The 23381-nt window shown below is 57.5% G+C and overlaps 1 gene segment (V, D, J or C); it reads left to right on the top strand.

Annotated features, from left to right (window-relative positions):
• LOC106732485 (immunoglobulin heavy variable 4-59-like) overlaps positions 1 to 21822 on the top strand; it is a 104150-nt gene extending 82328 nt beyond the window's left edge. The window contains 1 exon segment of the V gene segment in view: positions 20759 to 21822. Coding sequence covers positions 20759 to 21123 — 365 coding nt within the window.
• The last annotated feature ends 1559 nt before the right edge of the window (positions 21823 to 23381 follow it).

The following is a 23381-nucleotide window of genomic DNA, read 5'->3' as shown; positions in this document are numbered from 1 at the left end:
CCAGGAGCAGAGGGCGCTGCCCTAGGGGACACCTTCGGTTCCCTTCCACTCCTACGACTCTCTGCCGCAGCTTCCATGAGACACAACTTAATCCCCCCGACTCCCCTTCGAGAAAGCGGTTTGTCCCTCTCTGGGGCAGAAACCAGCCTCTCTCCCTGCAGCTGCGGTTCCTTCCCCAACTGCCCCTCCCAGGACAGATTCCCGCCTCTGGGCACCAACTGGGCATCGTCTGTAGCATGGCAGGTGCCCGGCACGTTTTGGAGCAGCCAATGCGCCAAGACAGAGACACCGCCTGGTAACAAGTGTTCCCCCCACAGATGAAGGGGGTTACAGGAGTCCCCGCCAGCAAATACCTGATCACAGGCGTATCCTGGGACCCACGGCGGGACCCAGTCCTCTGCCCCCTCCGAACTGCATCTCACAGCCCGCTCCTGCCATTCCCTGTGCGCTGAGCCTAGCGACAGGCCTCTCTAGGATGCCGCGGGGACATCGCGATGTACTGAGCTCTCATTAACCCCCCCCCCCAACACACACTCCTCTGCCGTCCCTTATACCCGCTGGGGGAACCCGCATGCAAATCTCTGCTGGGGGTTGTGATGAGGCGTCGGGATTTTCCCATCTCCTGCACCCCGGAAATGGCATAAACAGACTTCACCAGCCAGTAGAATGGAGGTTGTTTATTGTTCCTCCAGCACAGCGCAGCACCGATGTAATCTGGTTACAGGAACTGGGGCTAAGAGGCCTCAGTGCCCCCTTGAGATAGGGGAGTCCCAGCCCCCTCCCCAGCTCCTTCTTCCCTGCCTTCCAGCCAGGAACTAACTCCCCCTCTTCCAGCCCTGCCCACAGCCAGGGCAGCATTCCACCTCCCTTTGTTTCTCCCCATGGGGGGGCCGCAGGTCAGACAGGTTTTTGAGTCACCTTTGCATAATGAGGTTTTCCCTGCTGGGTCTTGCTCCAGACAGCAGAGGTCACCACAGCCCAGCAAGTACCCCCACTACGTCACAGGGGTTCCTGTTAAATTCTAGCCACTGGTAATAGGAGCCTCAGTCTCTGGCCAGACACAGACTCGCTGGGCCCAGCCCGCTGGGGAGTTTCCCTCAGTGCCTGGGAACGAGAATGGAACCTCTGCTGCTTTTCCTTGCTCTTCTCGCCGCCCCCAGCTGTCAGTGTCCGTGGGGGCACGTAAGAGAATTCAGAGCAGAACCAGACATTAGTTATGTGACTATTTCTTGCTTTCCTCAGCTTTGATTTTCCCAGGTGTCTTCACTCAGCTGCAGCTGTTCAAGTCTGGTCTGGGGGAGGTGAAGCCTGGAGAGACCGTCACTCTCACCTGCTCTGTGTCTGGTTATACCATCTCTTCTGGCTACCATTGGGCCTGGAACCGTCAGGCTCCTGAGAAAGGATTAGAATACATGGGGAAAATCTATGGACCCAATGGGGGCACCAACTATGCGCCTGCTTTCCAGGGCCGAATCATCATCGCTACAGACACGGCCAAGAACCAGGTTTCCCTGCAGCTGCGTTCGCTGACAGCTGTAGACACCGCCGCCTGTTACTGCGCCAGACACACAGTGACACAGAGCGCAGCAGGGCCCATACAAAAATGGCTTTCCCTGGAGCCATTCAGGACATTTAACGCCTCTTTTCCTCTCTCTCAGAGAGAGGCAGGAGCAGAGAAGAGGCAATCTTTACACAGCAACATTATTTCTAAATACCCTGTGGGTATGTCTACACCTGCAGACTGATTCGAACTAGGGCTGCAAATGTAGGAATTCAGAATTGCAAATCAAGCCTGGGATTTAAATATCCCACACTTGATTTGCATGTTCCCAGCCCAGCGCCATTTTCAAAATTTACAAGCCTGGACTAATTGCCCAAGTCAACATGTGGCAGGGAAATGGGAGTTGGAAATAAAGCCCTGTTTCGAACTACCTGTTAAACCTCATTGCAGGAGGAATAACAGGTCATTAGAACTAGGGCTTTATTTCAAACGCCCTGTTTCCCTGCTAGGTGGAGATGCGGGCAGTTAGTCCTGAGCTTGTAAATTTAAAAAAAATGGCGCTGGTCCAGGAACATGCAAATCAAGCGGGGCCATTGCTGGCAGAGCAGACGCTGGCTGAGGATAGAAGGGGAGGGGAGCCCTTACTCCTGAAGACTGACCTCTTACTCCTAGCCTTTGGGCCCTCCGCCTGCACAAAACCCACCTGAGGTTGGGGGGAGGGGACGGGAGGAAGAAATTATCCACCGGGGGCGCTGACGAGTCAGGGTCCGCACAGGGCATGCATTTGTCACCGCGCATGCGCCTCCCGTCGGAACTGTCCGGCCCCTCCGCGATGGCCTGTTACCGCCCCACGCCCTGACCGGAGCGGGGCACTATTGGGCGGTTGCAGTTGCTCTCACCTGGCCCTCGTGGGTGTCTCCCTGGGGCTGTGACTAGGGACCGAGGGCAAATGGATGCCCAGGGGCAGAGGGACGCAACAGGCTCCGCAGCACTTTCCCCTCGCTCCCTAGGCTCAGAGAACACGGAAACAACCCCCCCAGGGCTCGGAACGGGCATCTGCAACTCCCCCGCCCAACGATTGCCGGGACACGGGGAGTGAGGTGGGGTGGGGCTGGGGGGGGGGGGAGGGACGCCCTGAGCCAGCCCCGGTAACCTGCCTCTCTGCCTACGGATAGCCTGGCTGCCGGCAGGAAGCTTCCCTCCGGCTGCGCATCCCCGTCCGGGTGAGCGGCCAAAAATGGGCCAGCGGCCTTGGCCACTCACCGAGCGCAGCGGGAAAGGGATGGCATGGGGGGAGGGGGAGTTACAGACTGTGACGTAGTGGGGGTACCTGGCTGGTTTCTATGCTGCTGGCTCTGGGGTAACCCCCACTGGCTGCTGTGGGTACCACGACCTAGCAAAACAGGATGAGTCACTATGCAAATGAGTATGGCCAGACACCCCCCATGGGGAGGAACAAAGGAAGGTGGAATGCTGCCCTCGCTGGGGGGCAGGGCTGGAAGAGGGGGAGTGAGTTCCTGTCTGGAAGGCAGGGGAGAAGGAGCTGGGGAGGGGGGCTGGGACTCCCCTATCTCTAGGGAGGCACTGAGACCTCTTAGCCCCAGTTCCTGTAACCAGATTACATCTGTGCTATGCTGTATCCTGGAGGAGCAATAAACCACCCTCAATTCCACTGGCTGGTGGAGTCTGTTTGTGCCATTTCGGGGTGCAGGAGACGGGGGACCCCCAACGCGCCGTCACACAGACACAGTGCGAACTGGGGCTCGCGTGTTCCAAGCGGCGTAAAGGAATCGCATTGAGCGTCTGTGGAATCCGGGAACCAAATCGAATTAAAGCGCCCTGAGCCCCCGGGCCTGGAGCTGCAATTCCCACCGAACCTGACCAGAGCGGAGACATGTTCGCACCTCCGGGCTCCCAACAAACGCGGATCCCGCCCCCAGTGAGCCGAAACCCACGAACACCAGTGAAAATCTTTCCCTTCATCACAACCGATCCCCAGGAACCCCTAGACATTTATGACGAGCTCAGTGACGTCATTTCTCCCTAACTGCCCAGCGCTGTGAGAGCCCCGGGACCCGCGTTGTGCCAGGCGCTGCACAAACGCACAGGGAGGCGAAGGAGATTCCTTCTGCCGGAGACTCCATGGCAGTGACTCGGCTCGTTCAGGGAAGGCGTTTGTGTCTCTGATAAGGAGGGGAATATGCAAATGACGGTGACCGGTGCCTGTTTAAATTGGTGTCTCTCTCTTCCCTAGGCTGCACCCGGAGAGACACCCCGCAGCCCCGGTGTCTGTACAGTTACCAGCCAGCTCTTCTCCCTAGCAACGGGGAAAATGAAATTCTGGGTCTATTTAATCTTCGTGGTGGCAGCTTTGCCAGGTATTTTGTAACTAAAAACGCTGGAGAGGCGGACGGAGATTTTGTTTTTCCTATTTGATATTAATATTTGTGTCGCGTGTTTGTTCACAGGTGCCCGGTGCCAGGTGCAGCTGGTGGAGTCCGGAGGGGATGTGAAGAAGCCCGGAGACTCTCTGCGCCTCTCCTGCAAAGCCTCCGGCTTCACCTTCAGCAGCTACTGGATGAGCTGGGTGAGGCAGGCTCCCGGGAAGGGGCCGGAGTGGGTCTCTGACATTAGTGCGGATGGGGGCACCAAGCGCTATGCAGACTCGGTTAAAGGCCGATTCACAGTCTCCAGGGACAATCCCAACAATCTGCTCTATCTGCAAATGACCGGCCTGAGGCCCGAGGACACCGCCCGCTATTACTGTGTGAGCGACACAGAGACACGAAACCGGCTGGTGATCAGACAAAAACCCGGGCTACTGCATCTGCGTTTCCCCGTTCGCCACAAGGGGGCAGCAGATCCACAAAGAGCTCAGCCTGAGAGCGGCGGACCCCGCCCTGCGTTACTGTGCTAGAGACACAAACGGGCCCCTGGGGCAGCCCTGGTTATGCCAGTGCCCGGGAGCGCGCTGCGCCTCCAGTCTCACAAGGGGCTGAGGCTCCTTCTTAGAACGGGGGGCTCCCCATGGAACTTACAGCTTCGAACCCACCGCCCGGACTCTCTCCTCACCCGGCAGCTAGAGGAGGGACTGCCAGGGAGATCCAGTGCACCCGGGTGAGTGCCCAGCCCCGGGGCTGTGAGGGTTTCCGGGGGTGCCACCTCCAGGCCGTGCCCCACAAGTAAAGGGTTTTTCTTTCCTTCTTATGTTTCAGGGGTGTCACTGTGACGGCGCGTTGGGGTTTTCCGTCTCCTGCACCCCGTAATGGCACGAACAAACTCCACCATCCAGTAGAGCAGAGGGAGTTTATTGCTTCTCCAGGATACAGCACAGCACAGATGTAATCAGGTTACAGGGCAGGACTAGGATGCCTCAGCCCCCCCTTGAGATGGGGGAGACTGGGCCCCTAAATTCCAGCCCCTTTCCCTAGGCGGTCTCCTCCATGCTCCCAGACAGAAACTAACTCCCTCACTTCCAGCCCTGCCCCCAGCCAGGGCTCTACTCCCCTTCTTCCCATTTTTCCACTCCAGCAGAGCTAACTGGTCAGACAGGTTTGAAGCCCCCTTGAATAATGACTCATCCCCAGCCCTGCTGGGCAGTGCTGCAGCCAGCAGCCAGTGGAGGTCACTCACAACCCACTGCCCAGCATAGCAACCAGCAAAGTACCCCCCACTACGTCACAGTCACCACAAAGGATTTTCTTTCTCTCTCACCCAGCAAGTCTCCCAGTCCCTTTTTGAGGAAGCACAGTTGCTGTAGGTTTCATTCCCCTAAATCAGGGAGTCTCCAACATTTTTAAGCACAAGATCGCTTTTCAAATTTATATGTAATCCAGGCTCTACTTCAAAGCCAGATACCCCTGCCCCACCTCCTTTCTGCCCCTTCTCCAAAGCCCCATCCTTTCTCACTCCATCCTCCCTCTCCCCCTCCCTGCCATCCTTCCTCCTTTTCACCCGACAGGGCAAGAAGGTTGGGGCACAAGATCTAGTTTTGGGCCAAGGGATTTAGAGTGTGAGATGAGCTCTGAGCTAAGCCTGGGGCAGGGAGCTGGTGTGCAGGAGGGGATTCATGACTGAGACTGGTGTTCAGAGCTGGCTCCAGCTGGACACTGGTTACCACAGGTGGCTCCGGGGAGGTGGTGCAGTGGGGCTAAGGAAGGCTCAACCCTGGCCTAGCCCTGTACCACTCTCAAAAGCAACCAGAAAACTCCATCCCAAACTCTCTTGTGCCCCCTTCCATTCTGTGGAGTTAGGATACAGGGTAGGAGGGGACACCCTGACATGAGCACCCCATCCTCTTCCTCCCTGGTAAAAAAAGGGAAGGAGGCTGTCTGGAGTCGTGTCTCTGCTACAGCAGAGCTCCTGGCACTAAGGTACCCCTTCCATCCCCCCTCCCGTTCCAGACCGGACGCAGTGACTGGATGCAGTCTGTCCCCCCCCCCCCGTTCTGTCCCCCATCTAATCCACCCTGCGTCCTCTGTTCCCTCCCAGACAAATCCGATTCCAGCCCCTGACCAGATCCAGTCCGCTCCCCTCTCCCACCTCCCCCCCACTGACCGAACTCCGTCTTGTCTCCTTTCTCTCTCCCCGCCAAACCCTCATGTCCCCTCCCCACAGCACGCGAGGAAACGTCGGAGCGCCCTAGGGGAGGGGAGAAAGTGGCAAGGGTCCCCCAGGGGATGCGTAGGGACACAGCTGGGAAACATAACGGGCAAGGCCAGGGACACCTTCTCCCCCTCAATCTCTGAGTCGCGGCCCCCTCCAGCGGCTCCTCGCCGCCAGACCAACCAGATCTGGCTGCAAAGTAGCTCTCCCCTCCCCGCAGCCTACGCACCTCTGCTTGAATCATTCTGGCCCAGGCAGGGCTTTCCTTCTGCCCGCCCCCACCAAGGCTACAGCTCTCCCCTCCCCCCGCGCCCAGCACTGAGGCAGAGAAAAGGGGGGGAGAGTCGCCCCCCATTTGCCAATGCGCGCTCCCCCCCCCCCCCCACACACACTCCCGCATACGCCTTGGCCACGGGCGCCCGCTCCGGCCGGAGGGGTCACTAGTAAGCGCAAGGCAGGCGGAGCGATGACTGAAGGCACCTGGCTCGCAGGGCGGTCCCTGGCTGCAGTGACCTGGGCTGCCCCTTGCCCGGCCCCGGATCGCTCTGTGCAGCCTGCCCCGCACAGCCCGGGGAGAGCGGTTCCCCACCAGGGCCGTAGCTCTCGGGCGCCGCTGCTGTTCTCAGAGCCCAGGGTGCGCCCCCTGCACGTCGGGCCGCGCTGGCTGGTGCCAGTCAGAGGAGCGCGAACGATCCCGGGCGCCGGAGTCTGCTTCATGGGAGGCTCCCTCGGGCATTCCCCGCCCCACGGCCGCTGGGTGCTGGGCAGCGGCAGCTGCGCCGGGAAGGTGACTGGATGGGCGCGTGGCCAGCGCTCCTGCCGGGGCCGCCCCGCCCGCGACTCCCCGCCGGCCCCGCTGCGACACCCTCTCGCGCTCACCAGAGGGCGCACTTTTCTCCCTGGTGCCAGGGAAGGCAGCGAGGCAGCCCCGGAACCGTGATGTCATGGCGCCTCCACCAATCACGGCGGGGCTGCGAGCGCGACTTGCCCCTCGCACCCCACCTGCGGAGGGTGGTTCGCTGCTGGCCCATCGCGCTCCGCCCCCCCTGTGACGGCGCGTTGGGGGTCCCCCGTCTCCTGCACCCCGAAATGGCACAAACAGACTGCACCAGCCGGTGGAATAGAGGAAGTTTATTGCCTCTCCAGGATACAGCACAGCACAGATGTAGTCTGGTCACAGAGCTGGGCTAGGATGCCTCAGGCCCCCTTGAGTTGGGGGGAGACTGAGCCCCTAAACTCCAGCTCCTCTCCCTAGGCTGTCTCCTCCATGCTCACAGCCAGCCAGCCACCAACTAACTAACTTCCAGCCCTGCCCCCCAGCCAGGGCAGCCTTCCACCTTCCTTTGTTCCTCTCCATGGGGGGGGGGTGTCTGGCCACTGGTTCAACAAGTTTGGCATTAGCTTTGCATAATGAGGTTTTCCCTGCTGGGTCTTGCTCCAGACAGCAGGGGTCACCACAGCCCAGCAAGCACCCCCACTACGTCACACCCCCCCCCCTCCAATGGCTACAGGCAGGCCCGCGTCGGGCCGTAAGAGTCAGGAGTTGAGGAGTTCTCCGACCAGCGTCTCTGGGGGGGGGGGGCGGAACACCGCCCCTGGCAATGTGCCGCCCCAAGCACGGGCTTGGTTTGCTGGTGCCTAGAGCCACCCCTGCCTTGGATGTTGGCCACTCCCGAGCCGCGCAAACATTTAAGAAAACGGAGCTAGAAAGAAACTGCCCGCGGGCGCTGTCAGTGCGGCCGAGTGGTCTAACAAAGCGGCCACTCCAGGGCCTATCTGTCCTCTCATTGGGTGTTCTGGTCTCCAAACCGAGCCTGGGGTTCAAAGCCCGCTCCGGTCACTGCCTTTGCTTGCTGTATGGAGAAGTAATTTGATTTCCATGTCCCTCCTGTCATTCCAAGAACACGCGCTTAGGAATGTGAGTTCGGGGCATCCGGACAGGTACATTCTGGCTCGTTTCCCAGGAGAAATTTGGCCTTGCCTGGGGTATGGCAGGTGCAGGGGGAAGGAGAAGCGCAGCAAACATGGATCATCCAGGGTGCGGGGTGTGACGTAGTGGGGGTACCTGGCTGGTTTCTATGCTGCTGGCTCTGGGGGAACCCCCACTGGCTGCCGTGGGTACCACGACCCAGCAAAACAGGATGAGTCACTATGCAAACCAGTGGCCAGACACCCCCCATGGAGAGGAACAAAGGAAGGTGGAATGCTGCCTTGGCTGGGGGGCAGGGCTGGAAGTTAGTGAGTTGGTTGCTGGCTGTCGGAGGGCATGGAGAAGAGCCTAGGAGAAGGGGCTGGAGTTTAGGGGCCCAGTCTCCCCCATCTCAAGGGGGCCTGAGGCATCCTAGCCCAGTTCCTGTGACCAGACTACATCTGTGCTGCGCTGTGCTGGAGGAGCAATAAACCACCCTCAATTCCACTGGCTGGTGCAGTCTGTTTGTGCCATTTCGGGGTGCAGGAGACGGGGAACCCCCAACGCGCCGTCACACGGGGCTCTTAGTCTCAGGGTTTCGTCCTGAGCAGAGGTGAAAGCTTTGGTCGCTTCCCTAGAGCAGGGAATTAAGAATAGAGCAGCCGGGCTGGAAGGCCGCTAAAGCCAAGAGCCCCGCTCCAGTCTGTCCACAGCCAATCAGGAGAGATCAAAACTGATCTCCCAGTTTGTACCTTAGAAATTCTACCGGCTCCAAGGGTTTCCCCTGCGAGGGCCTCTTGACTCCTGCGGCTCAGGAGTGAGGGGCACAATCGGGTTAGGGCAACAGGGGGCTGCAGATCGGGATTGAGGGGCCTCGCGAAGCTGGGAAGCATCCCGGTCTGGGTGAGCGGCCAGAAATAGGCCAGCGGCCTCGGCCCCTCACCGCATCGAACTCACCGAGCGCAGCGGGAAGGGATCGGGGGAAAGTTACAGACACGGTGCGAACTGGGGTTCGAGTGGCCCAAGGGACATGCAGGAGCAAGAATCTCATTGAGCATCTGTCGGATCCAGGCACCGAATTGCATTGCATCACTTTTGGCCCCCAGGCCTGGAGCTACAATTTCCACCGAAACATGTTAGCACCTCCGGGCTCACAAGAAACACGGATTCCCCTTCGCACCATGAGCCGACGCCCCTAACGCCGATATAAATATTTCCCTTCCCCGGCAACCCTTAGACGTCAATGGCGAGCTAAGTGACGTCATTTCTCCTTATCTCCCCAGCGCTGTGAGAGCCCAATCGGGTCCCCCCGCGCTGTGCCAGACGCTGCACAAACGCACAGGGAGGAGGAAGGAGATTCTTTCTGCAGTTCCCGCAGACTCCATGGTAGTGACTCGGTTCATTAAGGGAAGGCGTTTGTGTCTCTGATAAGGAGGGGAATATGCAAATGGTAGTGACCGGTGCCTGTTTAAATCGGTGTCTCTCTCCCTAGGCTGCACCCGGAGAGACACCCCGCAGCTTCGGTGTCTGTGCAGGTACCAGCCAGCTCCGCCCCCCAGCAACGGGGAAAATGGATTATTGGGTCTATTTAGTTTTCGTGGTGGGAGCTTTGCCAGGTATTTTCTAGCTAAACACGCTGGAGAAGCAGAAGGAGATTTTGTATTTTATATTTTGATACTAATGTTCCTATCGCGTCTTGGTTCCCAGGGGTCCGGCCCCAGATCATCTTGGTAGAATCCGGAGGGGACGTGAAGAAGCCCGGAGACTCTCTGCGCCTCTCCTGCAAAGCCTCCGGCTTCACCTTCGCTGATTACCGGATGTGCTGGGTCCGACAGGCTTCCGGGAAGGGGCTGGAGTGGGTCTCTTATTTCTATGGGGATACTACATTCTACCTTGATGCCGTGAAAGGCCGATTCACCATCTCCAGGGACATCCCCAACAACCTGCTGTTCCTGCAAATGACCGGCCTGAAGCCCGAGGACACGGCCCGCTATTACTGTGCGAGATGCACAGCGACACGAAACCTATTGACGCTTCTGCAAAAATCCAGCCTGCAGACCCCGCTGCAGTCGCATGGGGGCAGCAGAGAGACACACAACGGGGCGCTGGACACAGACCTCAGAACACGCTGCGGTGGATGAAATACAAACCCGCCTCAAAGTTTTAACCCTTTCACTGCTTAGTAACATCCCCCTTTGCTGCAGGAGGTTCCCTGGGCCTGCGGGGCAGACATCGCCGGCTGCTTCAGCCAGTCCCGTTGAGGCGGGAGCCCTGTTCCCACGGTCCGGCTCGGCTTGCAGATCGGGCACTTGCGCTGATATAGAACGTGGTTCATGGGACCCTTCCCCCGCAGGAACCCGACCCCAGCTTCTTCGCACCCGGCCCTGCCCGGGACTGAGATGTCCGGTGGCCTGCGCTCTGCAGGAAGTCAGGCGTGGTGACAGCGGTTCCTTCTGCCCCTGGCTCTGTGCTAGTGCCCGTGAGGCGGAGGACGCCGGGGAGAGAAACGGACAGATACAGTCAGTCCAGGGGCAGCTACCAGAGGGGCTACAATCAGAGCGGATGTGCTGGGTGCTGTGTATCCACAGGCCTTGGGCGTCTAGGAGGAAACATTTCGCAGCCACATTCCTAACCCAATAGCGACAGCGAGCGGCAATTTTCACCCACTCACCAGCCTAATACTCAGAGAAAGTTGCGGGACTTTCTTTCCCATAACTCCCAGGTTCTAGCAGCAAATCGTTGTCTGGGGGTCTGATCCCGAAGACTGGGATGTCTTTGCCTTGACTCCGGTATTTGCTGGTCCCGGTACCATTAACACCTGTCCCGGACCTTCACCCATTCAAGGCAGCTGTTTCTTGCTCCCTGGAGCGAAACACGCACTCGGTATCCCCCCGCGCTGTGTTGCAGGGTCCCACGGGAAGGGCGGGGCGAGCACAACTGTCTGGAGCCTCGCGGAAGGATTTCAGAGTGTGAGAAGGCGGGAGTAGCTCTTACAAGGAGCGGGACAGGCAAATAGAAGGGTCAGTTTCCTGTTTAAATCTGTTCCTGTATCTGCCCAGGATGCACCCGCAGGGTCAAACCGCAGCACCCTGGGTCTGGGGCAGTGAGTGGACCAGCTGCCTGTTGTCCTGTGCTGAGGCCTCTCATACAAAAGCAGCAGTGCAGGGTGGCAGCAGCCCCTGTCCGAGGTGGGGGGGGGGGGGGGGAGCCTGCATGCGCCGGGACAGAGCAATGGCTGTTAATACAATTTAAATGGAGAGCTAAGATTGATACAGGCTGCTGGTCAGCCGGCTAAACATGTGTTGGCAAGGTTGGGGGAGGGGGAATGCGTGTAGTCTATAACATTAGCTTGTAAGCTCTTGCTTATCCGCGAATCGACTGCACTATTACACCCCTAGTTTCTACCCTATAAATACTGTCAGCTCCCAGGACGTTTTCCTGAAAGAGCTTCTTGGCCCCCCTGGGTCAGGAGTGAGGGGCACCATAGCCGAATAGGCAGCAGACCGTGGGTCAAGAGAGTGGAACAAGGTGGAGCAGGGGAGCCATGGATCACGCAGCAGGTGGCTGAGGGTTGGGACTGAAGGGCACCAAAGTGAGGGAGGGATTCTGTCTGCCAGCAGGGGGCTGCAGGTCAGGAGTGATGGGCACCATGGAGCTGGGGAGTACCTAAGAAGGCAGCAGGGGCTGCAGGTTGAGAGTGGGGAGCATGGTAAAGCTGGGAGGTATCTGAGCAGGCAATAGGGAGCTGCAAGTTGGGTGTGAGGGGCACCCTAGGGCCAGGCTGGCAGGGGCTGCAGAGGGGACAAGGTTTCCCCAGGACCCACTGCCTGGCCGGAAGGGGACTTTTCTGTCACCTTCTCTCTGCGTGACTGAGACATGCTACTCTGCACCTACTCATTATTTTGAAGCAGTTTTTGAAATAACAGGTGTGCTTTTTGGCCAGCCCAGTGAACTTCGTTGCACGAGGGATAGGGATGGCTCAAAATAGTGATTTATTTCAACATTTGGCACCATGTAGATGCATCACATTTCAAATTTCAAAATAAAATGAAAAATCTTTGCAATATTCCCAGTGTAGGGTGCAGTGTAGGTGACCTTAACTTTACCTCTGCAGGTAGGGGAATTACAGCTCCTGTCTACCCTGGATTGCTGTTTCCGTCCAATGGGAGAATGATCCTTCTCCCTAGAGATTGCGACTCCCGTTGGACATGGATTGTTGTGGCTCCTTCTCCATCACACACTCCCAGACTAGTCCCGTGAGCGGTTTCTGAACATCTCTGCTCTATGTAACAGGTGCAGATGGTCGCTGGGATTCGAAACCCAACTCGCCTAGGAACAGACACTAAGAAAAATTATTCCCTTTGAGGACCTCCAATCCACCCGAATTGGTTCTGAGTCGCACGCTGCAGGGGACTGTGACTCAGATTTCCACCACGCACCGCTCCCTGCTAAAGGTCTGCTTCGCTTATACCCTCTGGGTGAAACCATCATGCAAATCCCTGCCCGGGGAGTTCCTGTTAAATTCCAGTACCTGGTTCTAGGATCCTCAGTCTCCGCCCAGACACAGCCCTGCCCGGCCCTGCCCGCTGGGGAGTTTCCATCAGTGCCTGGGAACGAGAATGGAACCTCTGCTGCTGTTCCTCGCCCTGCTCGCCGCCCCCAGCTGTGAATGTCTCTGGGGTACGTGGGGGAATCAGAGTCAGACCCCTGAGTTCATTCAGAGATTAATTATTTCCTTGCTCTGTTTCCCTGTACTCAGGTGTCCTCGCTCAGGTGCAGCTGGTCCAGTCCGGTCCGGGCAAGGTGAAGGTTGGAGAGACCCTCACCCTGAGCTGCGCTGTGTCCGGTTACTCCGTCGATAGCGGTGACTGGCACTGGATCCGGCAGGTTCCCGGGGAAGGGCTGGAGTGGATGGGGCATGTGTATTCATTCGGCGGGAGCACAGACTTCGCCCCTTCTCTCCGGGGCCGAGTCACCATCTCTGCAGATACCGCCAGGAACCAGGTCTCGCTGCAGCTCCGCTCGCTGACAGCTGCAGACACCGCCACCTATTACTGCGCCCGGCAGGACCACGGTGCTACAGAGCAAAGCAGGAACCGGCACAGAACGGGGAAGCGGATGGGAAGATGAAGAGCAAAGGGAGACTAGAACGAGAAAGACAATTAAAGCCCCAAACCTCAAGCTGCAGTCTGCGGCCTGTCCCAGCGGCCTTTCCCAGCACACACACACACACACACACACACACACACACACACACACACACGTCTGTTGGCCTGGGAGTGTCTCTGCCAGATTTACACAAACACACATACACACCCGTTTCTTTCCAGGACTTGGTCCAGACTCCCCTGCTTCCCAAAACCTGCAGCGTCTCCAACTGCCCAGTTCCCTCGCCCCCACACGCAGCGCAGACAAAGGGGCGGGTGGGGGCACAGGTTCCGCTCGGTATTTCCAGTCCAGGGCCTCCAGACTATCTCCAGACCCACGGGCGGTCCAGTCTGGTCCGCTCGCTGGCAGCTGCGGACACCGCCCCTTACTGCCGCTCCAAAGATACACAGTGACAGGGAACGGCGGCGGGACAGGTACAACAAGGGGATGCTCCGATGTCGCCTGGCGGGGCAAGATGAGCAGGGATCGCTCCGACACAGAGGCAAGCGAGCAGCGAGCCGAACGGGGAACCCGAGCAAAATCACAGCCCTTTTCAAAATGCATCCGGCAGCTGCCAGTTTCCCTCACGCCGTTTACCGTGCCGGGCTGGAGGGAACCGAGCCGGGAAATAAATCTCTCTGCTCGCAGCCAGCGGGTGTTAGGACCCGACCCAGGGAAACACAGAGTTAATCCAGGAAACCAAGCAGCTCAGGATGAGTGCAGGGTGTGACGTAGTGTGGGTACCTTGCTGGTTGCTAGGCTTGGGCTGTGGGTGACCCTCACTGGTTACTGTCTGTACCACGGCCCAGCCGAGTAGCTGATGGGACAGGAAGGTCACCTGTCCTACCGGTTACCCCCAGGGAGAGGAACAAAGGAAGGTGGAATGCTGCCCCTGGCTGGCGGGGCAGGGCTGGAAGGGACGGTCTTTAGTTGCGGTCTGGGAAGCAGGGGAGAAGGAGCTAGGGAGGGGGCTGGGATTGTAGGGCCCAGCCACCCCCCATCTCAAGGGGGGCATTGAGGCCTCCTAGCCCCAGTTCCTGTAGCCAGATTGCATCTGTGCTGTGCTGTATCCTGGAGAAGCAATAAACTCCCTCTGTTCTACTGGCTGGTGGAGTCTGTCCGTGCCATCACGGGGGCGCAGGAGACGGAAAAACCCGATGCGCAGTCACACAGGGAGCAGGCGCTTGGCTCTCTGCACAAAGGTCTCCTTGAAGGAGAGGGGATCAGCCTGCACCTTTACCCCGCAACTCGCCCCTCAAAGCTTAATAGCTCCCAAAGGGGCGGGAGCCAGCGGCTGCTCTGTGCTACTTGGCTTCTAACAAATCCAAGCATCTCGTGTCCCTCTGGTGTCGCTTTCTATGTGTCCCTGCAGTCACAGGCTGCCTTGGCCTCTCCCGTCCTCTACTCGTTCACTAAAGGGCCGCATCAGGCTCTGATACCTAACACCATCCCTGCTCTGCAGCTCCATCTCCTTCTTCTGATGATGATGCAATCCCAGGGGAATCTCATTCCCGGGCCTTTTCCCAGTCCCAGCACGTTTCGCAACAGCCACTTTTGCATTTGCGAGTCAGGTATTGAGTTCAGCAGGCCCCTCGCTAAAAAGACACGAAAGGGGGTATTTGAATCTCCCTCAGACCGGCCTGTTTCTCGCACCTTGGGGAACCCAGTGTCAGTCTCTAGCCCGTGGAGTTCTCCTTGGTCCAAGCGAGGGCCCTACCCCCTGGACCTTCCTTCCCACCGTCTCACAGCCACCTCCTGTCAGTACAAGTGTGCTGAGCTCAGCGCATGGTGTCTGGGGGGTAAAGGAGACACCTTTTGCTGAGGACGCATGGCAGTGTACTGAGCGCTCACTGCTGGCATCCTATATACCCGCCCCAAAGAACCGGCAGAGCCTGTCTCTGTGGGTGATGCCAGCCACCCGTCCCCTCCCTACTCCCTACTGTTACAAATTAGGTGTGAGCAGCAAAGTCCCAGCATCAGTCAGCTGGCAACAGGTAAGTGGCGGTGGGAGGCAGATGGATTGCCCTCACTTGCCCTTGCTCTCTCCCTCCCGGTCTCATGGCTGGTCTTACCATGAGGCGAACTGAGGCAGCCACCTCAGGTGCCAGACTGAGGGGGTGGGGGGCACCACTAGGACCCAGAGTGTAGAAAATTGTGTCTGCTGCTGGTGCATATATAGGTAGCAGAGCAGTACCATGATAGGGGTAGAACAGGAAGAAGGCAGAATTGAGACCTTTCCAAGTTTTGCCCCAAGCGAGGGGATATGGGGACGTACTGGGGAAGGAGCGTATCTTTTATAAGGGGGTGTATGCAAATGAGGGACTCAGTGTCCTGCTTATATCTGTCCCTGTCTCTGCTCAGGCTGCACCCGCAGGGACAATCCGCAGGGGTCTAGGCTGGAACCAGTCAGTTCCCTCGTAGGTCCTTGAATAGCAGAAAAATGAAAAAGTTTCTGCTTTTGCTTTTCGCCGTAGCACCTTTGCGAGGTATTTTCTTCCTCCGAATAACGGGAAGAGTCGGGATAATATTGTGTTATCGCAGCTTTAATCCCCCTATTAAAACCCGGTCTTTATTCCAAAGGTGCCAGGTCCCAGGTGCTGGTGGAGTCCGGGGGGGATGTGAAGAAGCCCGGAGAATCTCTGCGCCTCTCCTGCAAAGCCGCCGGCTTCACCTTCAGCAGCTACGAGATGAGCTGGTTCCGGCAGGTTCCTGGGAAGAGGCTGGAGTAGGTCTCACATATTTACTCTGATGGGAGCCACCAAGTTTACGCAGACTCAGTCAAAGGGCGATTCACCATCTCCAGGGACAACCCCAGCAACCTGCTGCACCTGCAACTGACCGGCCTGAAGCCCGAGGACACCGCCCGCTATTACTGCGCCAGGCGCACAGTGAGCAGAAAGCTGCCCAGCCCCGAACACAAACTGAGCTGCAGCGGGAGCCGCTCTGCCAGCGCCCGGCAGGGGGCAGCAGCGACTCGCAGTTCCAGGTTGTTCTGTCCGGTCAGCGCAGGGATCGGTGTGAACGGGCAGGTCGGTGCCAGAGCAGCGGGTGAATATTTCGGGACCTCTCTGTGTTCTAGGGACACGACACATATTTCTTTGGGACTCCTACAGCCAGTGACACTGTTGCGAGCAGAAGTGCAAAGTGCAGCCAGAGAGAACACAAGAACAGAATAAGAACTGCCAGACGGGGTCAGATCAAGGTCCATCTAGCCCAGTATCCTGTCTGCCCACTGTGGCCAATACTAGCTGCCCCAAAGGCAGGGAACACAACACACAATGCTCATGTGATCCCTCTTCTGTCATCCATTTCTGGAAAAACAGCGGCTAGGGACATCATTGCTACCCAGCCTGGCTCATAGCCATTGAGGGACCTATCCTCCATTAATCTATCTAGCTCTTATTTGAAAGCTGTTAAAGTCCTAGCCTTCACCCCTTCCCGTGGCAAGGAGTTCCACAGGTTGACTGTGTGCTGGGTGAGGATAAGCTTCCTTTTGTTTGCTTTGAAACTGCTGCCTATTCATTTCATTTGTTGATTCCTTAGTTCTTATATTGTGGGAATAAGTACATAACTTTTCCTTAATCATACTTTCCACACCAGTCATGATTTTATAGATCTCTATCATATCCCCCCTTACTTTCCGTTTTTCTAAACTGAAAAAAGTGAACCCATGCTCTCCCCAAAGGGCTCTGGGAGCCTGTTTCTGGGCACGAACCAGGCTTGCTTGGCTGGGGTTCATGTCTTTCCTACTTCTTCCTACCTTTCTTTTCCATCTTCCCCCCATCACAAGCAGGTCAGGTGAGGTATTTACCTCCCTCATGTGTCCATGGACCAGTCCCATTTACATGTCTATCCCTAGGAGCTCTGGTGTGGTGTAGTGTGGGGGCCTTGCTGGTTGCTGGGCTTGGGCAGCGGGCTGTGGGTGACCTCCACTGGCAGCTGGGCCCAGCAGGACAGAAGATTAGTCACTAGGCAAGGGTCTCCCAACCTGTCTGACCGGTCGCCTCCCAGGGAGAGGAAAAAAGGGAGGAAGGCGAAGTGCAGCCCTAGCTGGGGGGCAGGGCTGGAAGTTGGACAGTTTCCTGTCTGGAATCATGGAGGAAGCAGCCTAAGCAAGGGGTCCTGGGATTTAGGGTCCCAGTCTCCCCCACCTCAAGGGGGGGCTGAGGCATCCTAGGCCTGCCCTGTAACCAGATTACATCTGTGCTGTGCTGCATCTTTGGAGAAGCAATAAACTCCCTCAATCCTACTGGCTGTTGGAGTCTGTTCATGCCACTAAGGGGGTCCAGGAGTCGGGGAACCCCAATGTGTCATCACATCTCATCAGACTTGGAAGCTCTTTCTAAGGAGCACTTAGTGCTTTATCCCCTTTTCACAGATGGGGAAACTGAGGTATAGAGAGCACAAGAGACTTCCCCGCAGTGAGCCAGGGGCAAAGCCAGGAACCGCATCCACATCTCCTGGGCCCCGCTTGGTGCTTTGTCCTCACAGACCAGCCGGCTCCGTACGCAGCAGTGCAGGCGTGGCGCGAACGGGTCTGCAGGCCAAACTGGAGGATCCCAGCAGAGATTTCTGGTCGCAATGAATAAACAATAAAATTGTAATAAATCGTGTCCCCCCCCTCCACACACACACTCCCCACCCGAGGCTCACCCATATACGCAGGCCCCTAGCAGACACCTCAGCGTGGGGATGTGGCCCCTTCCTAAAGGCCGATCTCTCTTTGACTCTGGGTCTGTGCAGCGCCGAGCACAACGGGGCTGCGGACTTTTGGTTTGGTCTGTCAAATACTCAATTCAGTTTTTTAGCTGGAGAATCGCCCAAACCCATCGCCGGCACCGCAGCACCTCGAGGGCTCATTTAGCCTCAAAGCCACGAACCTCTGTGAGGTAGTGAAGATTCTTTCTCTCCTTGGCACGGGGACAAACTGCAGCCACCTCTCGGGCCATCGCCTCACTGCTGGCAGACCGGGCGCTAGGCAGCAGGGGCGGCTGGGAGGCTGGAGCCACAGACCAGAGCTGCCCTCTGACAATTGCCCTCCGAGCTTCAATTAACTCAGAGCCACACGCCCGGACAGGCAGGGGATGTGTGAACCTGCTTCCCACCATGCACCGCTCCCTGCCTGGGGGTGTCGCTCCCTTTATATCCGCCTGGAAACCCGCCTGCCTGGTGAAATACCAGCCCCTGGTTCTAGGAACCTCCCGTCTCTGCCCAGACACAGACCGGCCCGGCCCTGCCCGCTGGGGAGTTATTCTCAGTTCCTGAGACCGAGAATGGAACCGCTGCTGCTTTTCCTCGCCCTGCTCGCCGCCCCCAGCTGTGAGTGTCCGTGGGGTACGTGGGGGACTCAGGGACGGACCCTTGGGTTAATTTAGTGATTAATTAATTCCCGGATCTGTTTCCCTGCTCCCAGGTGTCCTCGCTGAGGTGCAGCTGGTCGAGTCCGGCCCAGGCGTAGTGAAGCCGGGAGAGACCTTCATCCTGAGGTGTGCTGTGTCGGGTTATTCCATCGCTAGCGGTTACAGCTGGGAATGGATCCGGCAGCCTCCCGGGAAAGGACTGGAGTGGATGGGGCGGTTGTATCCAGCTGGCGCGGGGAGCACAGACTACGCCCCGTCTCTCCAAGGCCGAATCACCATCTCTGCAGACACCGCCAAGAACCAGTTGTTGCTGCAGCTCCGCTCGCTGACAGCTGCAGACGCCGGCACCTATTACTGTGCCGGACACGCACACACAGTGACACGGAGCAACACCCGGCCTGGCACAAAAAGGGGAAGCGGATTTCTGAACAGCCAAACAGCTGCAGCGCTCGGTCTGTGCCCTGGTTCGTCGGACAGACGCGGCGCTGCCAGCTCCGGTTCTCCCCTGTATCCCACCCCACCCCCGCGCGCCTCTCGGACCCCCCCCCCCCCCCACGAAGGAATTCCAAACCCTCCGCTTGCTCGTGCTGCGCCCAGAAATGTGCCTCCAGGGAGTCAACGGGGCAGGGGGAGCGTTTGAGGTAACACAGGCTTTGGACACTTACCCGAGACATTTGGGGTCCGATCCCTAGATAGTCAACACTCGCATCTCTCACTGGCCAGGCGCGGGTTTCCCTTGAGAACTATGTTCGTGGTTCTCGGGGCACTTTGTAGTTAGCAGCACTAAAGAATGATTTGGAGAGAGACTTATTGGCCAGAGGAGCATCGCACCGCACCCCTCCCCCCCCCCAGACTATTTGAAAAGCCCCCGCATTAAGGGCTGGTTTCTCCGGTGTCCGTCTCCTCCGCAGTTGCTCCAGCTCCAGTAACCGGCCTGGTTCGGAGTGAGCCCGAAAGCCGCAGCTTCGCTCCATGCCCAGCTCTCCCCGCCTGTCCCAGGCTGCCACACTCGCTGGCACACTCGCTGGTTAAACAAAGGCCTTTCCGCCCCTTCACATTCCTGTGGGATCTGGCAGGGAGAGATTCCGGGAATTAAGAACGACTAAGTAATCGCATGTGTCTGTTCTGCTTGTGTGTCGCATGCAATTTAAGAACAGAAGAGCGAAATAGTTCACACGCGCACCAATGGGACAGAGCCACATGACAGCAGCAAAGTGTCACGTTTGAGCACGAAGCTGGAATCCGCGGTTAAAATCCCCATTTATTCACCTTCAAAACGGGGTGTCCGGATCCGAGATTCTGGTGCCAGTTCCAGGTTACTCCCCTGCTCCGCCCACCCAACGTGACCCACCTCCCTCCAGCGAATGCAATCAAAGCACTCGGAGCACATTTACAGTGTCACAAACCATTGTGCCAGCGTGTGGTTATGGGGGGGGGGGGGGGGGGGGAGGGAGAAAGAGCAGCGACCAAAACCCCTCCAGAAACGGAGCGCCTTGTCCTTGGGAATATCAGGCTGAGATTTGCTAAGATCTCTAGGGGATCTGGGCGTCAAGACCCCCCCCTTAATAAGGCAACAGGGACACCTAACCGCCTACCTAGCTACCTACCTCTGCCCCCAATCCATAATCAATAAGCAGACGTCAATAATCAATAACGGTTGAGTTCGGGACGCATCAGGCATAAGTGTTAGGCGGTTGGAACAGGGAAGGGTTCGGAATAACTGGAGTCCCAGGGCCCAGAATTCCATTTGTTCGGAATTTTTCACATGAATTAACAGACACCAGACACCACGGAGACAGACAGCAGCGGGGTGGGACAGGTTAATTCACTTGGGCTTTTGCGTTTTTCTCTTCTGCAGCAACGAGCAAAGTGTGTGTGTGTGTGTGTGTGTGTGAGACACACCATGTCTGTCCAGGAAGGTGACAGGGAGGCAGAGGGGCCTTTTGATCGGTTCCTTCTAGCTCCTCCCTTGGGCGCTGCCTCCTTATGCAAATCACCTCTCCGGGCTCTGGGCTAAAGTAGCGGCCTCCGGGGCGCCCACAGCCGCTGTTTTCCCAGGACCTGATCTGCCTCTTGAGAGCCCTTCGCTGTCCCCTCCTCGCGCACCATGAACTCCCCGCTCCTCCCGCTGCTGCTCCTGGCCCTGGCCCCGGGTGAGTCTGAGGGAGGCTGTGGGGAATGGGGGAGGGGAGAGTAAAGGTAGGTTGGAGTCTGACTGGTTTCTGCTTTTTCCAGGTGCCCTGTCCCAGCTCCGGCTCCAGGAGTCCGGCCCGGGCGCGGTGAAGCCCGGAGAGACCCTCACACTCACCTGCTCTGTCACCGGGGGCACCGTCACCAGCAGCTACGTGTGGAACTGGATACGGCAGGCTCCAGGCCAGGGACTGGAGTGGATGGGATACTGGAGCGGGAGCACGAGCTACAACCCGTCCCTGCAAGGCCGCATCACCATCACCGTGGATTCCTCCAGCACCAAGTATTATCTGCGGCTCAGCGCGCTGACAGCTGCAGACACCGCCACGTATTTCTGTGCCAGAGACACAGTGACACGGAGCTCAGCAGGGAGTACAAAAAGGGGAAGCGGATTCAGAGCAGGGCAGTGAAGCCAGAGCAGCAGGGAGAGCTGAGCCCAGAGCCCCTCCCTGCCCCACACGGACACTGACAGAGCTGGGTCCCTGCTAGAGAGACCGGCACGAGCACCCCCACCCACCGGCGCGCAGGAGATACTGGGACAGGAACACCCGGCGTTAAACTCATTGTTCTTCAGGACATAAACTCACGGGACAGGAAGGGGTTTAGAGAGGCCATTTCCACGCACGCCGGGAAGGGATCCGTGTTATCTAGACTGTCCATGTCAGGTGCCCTTTGCCGCATTTGGGCTGGAACTAGGAAAACTCTTAATATGAGTCAGATTTGGCAGAACTGGTTTGTCGGGGCTGGGCTGCTGGGTAAATCTGACCTGACGGTGACAAGAGGAGCTGCTCCGTGTTGGGACATGGCTACGCTCCGGCCCTCGGTCAGGTGGAGATATGGGAGCGCAGACTCGTGTAGGTCTGGCCCCCCCTGTGGGGAGTGAACCCAGCAGGACATGGCTCCGAGCCACTCGGAGAACGCGGTTCTTAAGGGGATCAGTCGATTCACCATCCTACACTACGAAGAGTTTTCTCAGCAACATGAGAGCTCAGCAAAAAAGTCGCGATCTCATTTGTATATTTTTTTGCCGAGAAAGCTTATTACCCATACTTCTTGCATTTGTATATAGGCATCTAAGATACTGATTTGATCTTGCCTCCCTGTTGTGCCCTGACCCTCCTTTCTCCTTGCCATTATAGGCTGTAGTCCCATCCCCCCCCATTTCCAACCCATCTCCCAGTCTCACACATTCAGCACTTACCTGTGGGCTTTGCTCACCTGTCCCCGTCTAACCTACTTTAAAGCCCTCCTCACAAGGTTAGCCAGTCTGTGTCCAAACAAGGCCTTCCCACTCCTGGAAAGGTGAACTCCATCTCCGCCAAGCAGTCCTTCCTGGAAGAGCACCCCGTGGTCAAGGAAGCCGAATCCCTCCTGGCAACACCATCTTCGCAGCCAGGCATTCACCTCCAGGATGCACCTCTCTCTGTCCCAAGTGCCACAGAAGCTGAAACTGCTAGCACTCACATGGAATCAGACTCAATTCACACTTCAAACTATAAAATTCAAACCGTCAGGCGCGCACACACACACACACACACACACACACACACACACACACACTACAGCTTGTACTCACCGGGTAGCCTCTTCAGCGGTGGGGTCGCTTTGCTCTCCCTCTTCAACTCCCCTGTCTGCAGTCCCCTGTCCGCTTTGCTCCCCTGGTTGCACTGCTCTGGCTTTTTAAAGCCACTGCTCATCACCACCCCGCAGGTCAGATAAGCCATTTTGTGAGCCTCCAGTAGGGGGCATCCTTTTTTGGTATTTTTTCCTCATCACCTCTTTAGCCTTTTTTCAAAATTTTGCAGTGATCTTGGCCTGGAACTTTTTGGTAGCCACCCATTTATCCACCAAATGCTGCCCCCCCTTTTGTTTACACCTTATCTGATGGGAACCCCTGAGGATGACCCCTTTGCCCAGGCCCCTTTCTTTCAGGCCCCGAGGATACAGAGTGCACCAGTTTTCTGAATGAAGCATCAAACTCTTCCCCCATACTAGAATATGGGGGAGCTGTGATGAGCTTATCGTTTTGGGAGAATGGTTTGTCAGTCCTTGGTTTTTTATTCACAACCCCTAGAGTGCGTGCTCCGGGTTTGTGAATGTGTGTGGTTTTGCGCACGTTCAGAACCCCTAGAGCGCCTGCTCCGGGTTTGTGAATGTGGGCGTTTTTGCTCACAGTTCTCAGGGCTTGGTGTGGCTGTGGCCGCTGAGGAACTGGAGTTGTGTTTGTGTGGCTGCAACACCTCGGCATTGCAGGAGTTTTCAGTCCTTGGTTTTTTATTCACAACCCCTAGAGCGCGTGCTCCGGGTTTGTGAATGTGTGTGGTTTTGCGCACGTTCAGAACCCCTAGAGCGCCTGCTCCGGGTTTGTGAATGTGGGCGTTTTTGCTCACAGTTCTCAGGGCTTGGTGTGGCAGTGGCCGCTGAGGAACTGGAGTGGTGTTTGTGTGGCTGCAACACCTCGGCATTGCAGGAGTTTTCAGTCCTTGGTTTTTTATTCACAACCCCTAGAGCACGTGCTCCGGGTTTGTGAATGTGGGCATTTTTGCTCTCAGTTTTCTCAGGGCTTGGTGTGGCAGTAGTCGCTGAGGAACTGGAGTTGTGTTGGTGTGGCTGCAACACCTCGGCATTGCAGGAGTTTTCAGTCCTTGGTTTTTTTTCCACAACCCCT

The sequence above is a fragment of the Pelodiscus sinensis genome, chromosome 30 (genome assembly GCF_049634645.1).
Source record: "Pelodiscus sinensis isolate JC-2024 chromosome 30, ASM4963464v1, whole genome shotgun sequence".
NCBI lineage: Eukaryota > Metazoa > Chordata > Testudines > Trionychidae > Pelodiscus > Pelodiscus sinensis.
This window is presented reverse-complemented; position numbering and strand designations above follow the sequence as displayed.